The 7,576-nt window shown below is 42.9% G+C and overlaps 1 protein-coding gene across 1 annotated transcript; it reads right to left on the reverse strand.

The window, feature by feature from the left end:
- Positions 1-2,010: 2,010 nt before the first annotated feature.
- On the reverse strand, positions 2,011-4,725 carry USP26 (ubiquitin specific peptidase 26). Its single transcript, XM_047764261.1, has one exon. The coding sequence runs from the start codon at positions 4,723-4,725 to the stop codon at positions 2,011-2,013; it is 2,715 nt and encodes a 904-aa protein (XP_047620217.1).
- Positions 4,726-7,576: the final 2,851 nt, after the last annotated feature.

Here is a 7,576-nt window from a genome sequence, read left to right on the forward strand (position 1 = left end):
AGACACGCTGCAGAGTAGCCTGTTCCGGATGTACGATACTGTATACTCCAGACCCCAAACTTTTAGTCTCTGCAAACCACTGGCACCTTCTTTCTCCTTTCAAAACAAAATAACATTCCCCTCACTTTCCAAGACACTTGCTTTGATGCCTATGGAACTGGGTTCAGTTTAAACTATTTTAGAGAAGTCAAACATCTGAAATTGGGAAAATGAACTCTCACTCCCTCCTCTAACTCCCCAACTCCAAGCCCATCCTCCACTTGTGGCAGCCACTTGAAGTTCTGCGCAGGCTGCACGGATCTCTCATTACGGTCTGGGTGACACCTTCCCTCTGCGGAAGCGATTAATTCAACCCAGGAAACGTCTCCCGTCTACCTCAGCAACCTTCAGCTCCCGTTCAGACCTCCTTCTAGATACACTGCATTCTGAACAAACTTTGTTTCTCAAGCTTTGGAATCTGGTTTTCTCCTTGGAGGGCATCTTCCAGCTCCCCTGCCCCAGAGCTCCAGTTCACCTCCTCAGGCGCCTCTAGCGCCAAGAAGCTCTTGGATTAATTCAAGTGTCCTAAGACCATACCCCACACACTAGGGGGTCACACCCAGGCTAGTAAAGGTGGGACCCGAGGTTTAACCCCTTTACGTGATAAGAGAAAGCCTCTTAGTACAAGTGATTTGTTAATAACAAAGGTACAAAATGTTACAGCATCACTGCCTCAAAGACAGCAAAAGGTCAGGTTGGAGACGGCACGAGCTTTTTATCAGAATTACTAAATCCCTGAGTTACACGAAGCTCCAACAGAATATGATCACCTCGGGATCCATGAGGCTTTTTACCCAGAAGCAGATCATATTCAGGCACACATTTTTTTGACACTGTATCAAATTGGTAACAAGATTTTCAAATCCTACAAGTCTGCTTTAAAGCAGGTATTATTCCCTCGTTGAAGGAATAAGGTCACCATACTATTAGGTGCAAGTAAAAGTAAAAGAAATCTGGAATTAGTCTTGTCATGTTGAATGAAGATAGTTCAAAGCTTCAGATGAAGTCCAGGCAATCAGTGCTCCTTTGAGGCACTGCAAGTGGCCCTCTGAAAAAACCAAAATGGCACAGCGGGCTTAGACCACAAGGACAGCTCGCTCGCAGACAAACAGGAAAAGGTGTTAAATTTCTTCAGGGCACAGCAACTTCTCCACCTTCAAGGTGTAGCCCTGACAGCTCATGGGCCCTTGACACTGCAGAAAAGGAGGGACCTAGCAAAGTCTGGAGACTTGATAAGGCATTCAGTCTCATCTAGGTTTGCCCAAGAGGATTCAGAAGTTACAAGCTTCTTGTAGTATGTGTTGCCAGGACCGCAGCAACCGGTCTCCTCCAGCCTGCCTTTTTGTGCCAGGACTTCAGAAACTTTCTTTCCCCATCAAATCGCTGAATATGATCAGCAGAAGAGTAAGGCTGTGTGTACATTTTGAGCTTAATAAGTTTACAAAGGAAAGGTATACGTGAATCTAAAAAACAAAAAATGTAATCAAATCCCTTTACAAAATATGAACAATTCAAATAGACAACAGCAAAATACACCAAGACCTCTGCACACTAGAGAAGTGCTTCTTCAACTTCGTCAGGCAGCAGAATTTCCATCGATTGCTGCCTCCTGCCCCAGAGTTTCTGAATCAGTGGGTCCAAGGTGCAATCAAGAAACTCTATTTCTCACGAAGTCCTCTGTGCTCTTTATGCTGCTGGTTTGAGGACTGCACTTAAAATCCACTGCATGAGACTATGAAAAGCACAGTTCTCGTCTAGTAGGAGAGATGAATGTTTATCAGTCTGAACTGGGGGGTTGAGGTGTCTGGATCGGGGTTAGAACAGAGATTTCCAAGTGTTTCTGCTTGAACTTTGGTCCTGGATGCGAATTGCCTCTTCATGTTCGGCTAGAGTTCAGAGTTTTCCTTCCATGGAGAAAGTGACGGAGAGGCAGTCAAGCAGATCTGTGCAACCAGGAGTCTGTCCCTCTTACTACTCCCGAGGGGTCTTCCCTGCCTCTGTGCTATGAGGCTGGGAGTTCTCTTCTCTTTCCAACAGCTCTTCAAAGATCTCATTGTGCATGTAAAAGAAGATGTACCCAGTGCAAAGCCTAGCCTCCTGCATTGGGGCCTCTTGGATACTTGATACCTGCAGATCATTGTAAGTGAACCAGACTTGCCTCTCAAAGTCGTAGGCATCGCTGATATAATGGCCCGAATTGGGGGTCTTCCCAAGATGGCTGACAACACCAATGAGCCGATAGGCATGAGGATCCTCCATCTCGGCATTTCTTTTTGGTTTCTTGGTTTCAGGTTCTGTCTTCCTATCTACACATTTTTTGTTTCCAGGGTTTTTATCGGAACCCAATGCACCTAGGGAATTCACATCGGCCCCCTGAAAATGTACTTCTGTAGGTCTTCTCAGGTTCTTTGTGTACCGGGCACCTGACTTTGGAAGGCTTTGAAGCAGTGCCAGCCAAAGGGCTTGTTCATAGAGTCTCAGCCTTTCATACTGCTGGGCCTGTTCAGACTCTTGGTGAAATAATTCCAAAATTCGGGGGGGGTTATCTTTACAAACATGCTTGATAGTCTTAGTGATACCCTCAAGATCTACAAACATGTTGGATCTCTTGCATTTCTTTAGTTTTGGATTTTCAGGCACTTCTTGACATGTGCTGCTGGTGGGTTTACCTTTCGGAGAAAGGAAGTTGTCTTCCAGATCCATCATTAAGCTCACTGCTAATAGCTCTTTTGCAATGGCTGCTCCATCTCCTGAGTTTAACAATGTGGAGTCTATTACATTCGGTGTAGATTTTCCCAGGTCTTTTTGCTGTTCTCCACTTAAACCTTTATCAAGAATCTGGTATTTTTGTGACTCAGACTCTTTTTCTGATCCAATGTGAGCAGCCAAGGAATCCTTGGATTCCGAGGTCGGTTCTGCTGAAGGCGTTGATAAACCGAAGATTTCAGAATTTATCCTTTGAAAGATTTTTAAGATCTGGAACTCCCTAATATGTGCATTCTTGCTTAAGGGAAGTGGTGGTTTGGTGCTTTCACTGCAATGGGAAGATAACTTTAAATATTTGGAAATAATGACCTCTTGGTCATCCTTTTTTAAAGACCAAAACTCATTAAAGCTATAGCGTTTCAGATGGACAATGAGGACCCTGGGCAGCCTGCCGAACTTGTGCACAGCAACGGAACCCCTGTGCTTACACTTCTCACATCGATACTCAAGCTCTTCTGCTCCAAAGAAATGATCAAAACTAGACTGAATAGACAAGGGAAGTGCTTCCGTTCCTTGGGGAAGGTTGATGGAGAGATAATTACTCACCTCTGTCTTAAGAACAACCTCCCCACAGGCTTTACAAACAATTGAGCACAGCAACTCAAACTCAAAATTAGTGATGACAGGACAGACAAGCATTTCGGTGGCAGTACTGCCGGTGAGAACCTGTTGAGGTGAATCTCCTTGCTCAGACTCAAATGTGGTCTCCCAAATCGAGTTTAATTGTCCCATGTTTTCTTTCATCTGATCTAAACATTGACCTAAAAACTCATGAGCATCATTCTGAATGTTGTCAGAGAATATCTCTGCAACTGCTGAAATGGCTTTCTTAATATTCACAAGTAACCTCTCCTTGATTTTTATGTTATAAATGTCTTTTAAGACAAGCAGCTGTGCCAAGCACATGCTAAGTGCATCGAGGGGAATTTTACCCCATGGGAAACCCTGACTGAGTAAATCATCAGCAAATGATGGAATTGAAAATAGGGACTGTAAAACTGCATTCATGTAACAGGTGTTTCCCAAATTGGGGAAGCCTTGCCATAGTTTCTCTGGATAAAAGTCCAAGGTCATCTTGAGTTTGTCCCAGTCTGGGTCATCCTCACCATACCTGGATTCGGACAGAAATGCCAAATATATTTTCTTAGCCAGCATCTGGAGAAGACCAATGCCATCTAGGTAAGGGTTTCCAGTAGAACTGATCTTGAATGAAGGCCCAAATTCCAATTTCTTATTCTGTTTTAACCTCCATTCTTTCCTCTCCTTGTGGCTTGCATGCCTGAAGGGATTTGTCTTGGACCTCTTCTTTCTTACAAAGATGTTTTCTTTCAGGAAATTCCTATTCATCTCTGAGCCAGATGACAGCATCTTTTTTCTCTTCCCATATCCATTTTCTAGTAACTCTTCCCAAGTCAATGTTGATGATTTTGAAGCAAACAAAGGCATCTTCTCAAGATCAGGTGTTTCATTTTTTCCCCCTTTCTCAAAAGATGGACTACCTGACTTCTTACATGTTTTGTGAAATGAAGTCTTGTTGACTGGCTTGTGTACTGCTGTGCTGGCAAAGACGCTCCCATCCCTATCAGGTCTTATGGGTGGTTGAAGATTATTTTCATGGACCCTATCCAGGAATGCCTTCAAATTTTCAGCATCTCTGGAGGATAATTTTTCAATGAACAAGAAGCTATTATCTTGGAACGTTAAGTGCAGGTGGTTTTGTTTTTTTCCATAGGATCTAAGGACCACGCTTTTAATATTATTACTTAGACGAAAAGTTTTATGCTCTCCAGTACTGAAATAGACCACCAATCTAACTTTGCTCTTTCTTTCTACTGTTTGAATGAATGCTTCTTTCGACTTAGACATACCAGTTTTCCTGCTCCATATTTGGACAAAACCATGTGCCATTAGAGCAGCCATGGTCTCTTTACAAATAAAATACACGTATCCTGAATTATTGACAATCTTAAAGTTCCAATTTGCTTCCAACAAATTGTGTCTGGAGACAACACCAAAGAAATAATTCTTTAGTTTCTCTATACAGATTGATCCTGTTTCAAGTGTTAGTTTTACACTAGAATCTCTTCAAATTCTGGATATCCAGCTCTTTAGCGATAAAACCAATACCCTTCAAGAGCTGTCCACGGTTTTATGATGGCAGAGTCTTGATTCTCAAGGCAAGGTCACTACTGGGGAAAAAAAAATCAAGAAAAAAATCATTTAAACTATCAGGGAAATACTTGGATAGAACTCAAAGTCTATTCCCATACACTAAACCTCCTTTCCTCTGCAATACTAGATTCCATTCTGATAAATTTCCACACTTCAACTGAAATCATTTAACATTTGGAAGACTTTCAGTACACAGCTGAAGAGCATACTGAAGAGTGTCTCAAGTGTATGTATATAATATGCTAATCCTCCTGTCACAGAATGATCCCACAGGGCACCTACAATAAGGGAATAAGAAAGTGAGAGGCCCTACGTAGCCCTCAACCCAGTAACAGGTGGAGAGCTCAAGCTACCTCCTTCCAAGTCCTATGTTTCTTCCTTTCATGTGGCACCAGGGTAAGTGCACACATTCTATCCCATGTGGAGGCCTAACTACTCCTGCTTAAGCAGGTATCAAAGCACTGGCTATCTCCAGCTCCAATGAGCCAAGATGAACTGGTATGTTGTAAGAATCCCCTATTCGAAGTGGGATAAATCAGGGTGATTTAAAATTTAAAGTCATGCTGAGCAAGATCATTCAAAAACTCACTATTCTGGTTAGTTAAAATGGTACTTGAGACTCAGTTCAAGACTGCGTTTAAAAAAAAAAAAAAAAAAAAGGCTGTGTTTACTATGCTCTACTATGGAACAAGCAAACCCATAGTATAAAAGCTTTATAAGCAAGGGGATGTGATGCGTGGAGAGTTTCCCATTGATTCCAGTGTTGGCTTTACTGTTTCTATGAAGGCATGCCCAAATTTCAAGGACAGTATAATCCATGGAGAGCGAAGATGGCCCCAGGTGAAAAAAAAGCAAGAAACCAATGGCCTGGAGACCTTTTGGCCATTGTGCCAGAGGTAAAACCAAGTCAGCATTCAAGAGTCTGTTATGAACACATGTGAATTTCTTACTAAGTACCAATTAACATATGTCTAACTTTCTATTTCTCAATGCATCATCATATGACCTCGAGAAAAACTGGATATGGTCAACATAAAAAACACCATCTCCAGGATCTTTAGTCCTGCTTTCCTCATCCCTGCAATTATATTCATATTCAACTGTCTAAAGGAGGATCACCAACAGAATCCCTGGATCAGCGAGGCTGTCAAGAACTGTCCTGAGGCCTCGCAGTATAACTGACCCACCAGCATGAGGAGTAAGAAAATCACATGCAATAACTTCTAATAGTCCTTAGGTCTTATACTCTCTTTTCCAGAAAATACTATCTGAATACCTTTAGGACATACACAGCGCCATCCAAGGACTAGTACAAAGGACTTTCATCCAGGGCTAATTATGGGGCCTGGATTGATGACTGTGGGATCTGTTTGTATTCCAGACTACCTGGAATTCAGACTGTAAAATAACTACTTCTGGAGTTCCTGTCATGGCGCAGTAGAGACAAATCCTAACAGGGACCATGAGGTTGCGAGTTCCATCCCTGGCCTCACTCAGTGGGTTAGGGATCCGGCGTTGCCGTGAGCTGTGGTGTAGGTCACAGATGCAGCTCAGATCCTGAGTTGCTGTGGCTGTGGTGTGGGCTGGTGGCTATAGCTCCGATTGGACCCCAAGCCTGGGGACCTCCATATGCTGTGGGTGTGGCCCTAAAATGACAAAAGACACAAATAAATAAATAAATAAAATGACTATTTCTATAATCACAGTCTAGCATGATTCTTCTGATGGTCTAGAATTGCTTCTATACATACCCTCCTCCATCTGATTACATTTGCAACTAACACAAAGTGCCTCATATTTACCTCCCCCAAGCTAAATGAGAGAAATTTCTTGAAATAATCCCAGTTTTCTACTTCTCAGGTACCCTGACTTCCAAACCACCATTGAGACATATATTTCAACAAGTTGGGTGAACCAAATTGGGCTGATTCAGGTCACTTCTGGCTTGAAAACTTCAGTCAGCCACTTTGAACTTCAGTCCAAGAACTCCCCAAACATGTTTTGAGGCTTTGCAAACACACCACTCATAAAGATACTTTAGTGTCTTTTTATTGCGGGGTGGGGGCACGCTGCACTTGTGGCATGTGGAAGTTCCCAGGCCAGGGATCGAACCCAAGCCATGGCAGTGACAATGCCAGATCCTTTAACTGCTGGGCCACCAGGGAACTCCCTGGCATCTTTTAATTAATCTCACAAAGTGATAAATCTGGAACCCCAGTTCTTTACATATTAACATTTCTAAGTACACAGCACCCTAGCAGAAAGTAAATAAAAGGAGACAGTTAAGACAACAAAACATGACGTGAGGAAGGAGGAGACTCCACCAGGTTATGCAGAGCAGCGCCAGAACACTGCACTAAGATCCCCGTGGCCTACACGTAAGAAGTCAGGGTGGAACTGACAACCCCCCACACTAAGTGCTCCAAAATACAATAGGAAGAGATCATCCCAAAAAGCCCCACCATAAGTAACGGCTTGTCATTCTGTATCAACTACAAAGGGTCAAGACATGCAGAAAACTTTCAGCCAAATGTCCTAGCTGTCCAAAACATCTTGAACATACTGTGATAACATGTGAGAACATGTTCAATGCAAGGAC

This window comes from Phacochoerus africanus, chromosome X (genome assembly GCF_016906955.1).
Source record: "Phacochoerus africanus isolate WHEZ1 chromosome X, ROS_Pafr_v1, whole genome shotgun sequence".
Classification (NCBI taxonomy): domain Eukaryota; kingdom Metazoa; phylum Chordata; class Mammalia; order Artiodactyla; family Suidae; genus Phacochoerus; species Phacochoerus africanus.

Bases quoted from the DNA above. Each gene is read 5' to 3' on its own strand.
- USP26 (XM_047764261.1), bottom strand. From the start codon at position 4,725: ATGGCTGCTCTAATGGCACATGGTTTTGTCCAAATATGGAGCAGGAAA.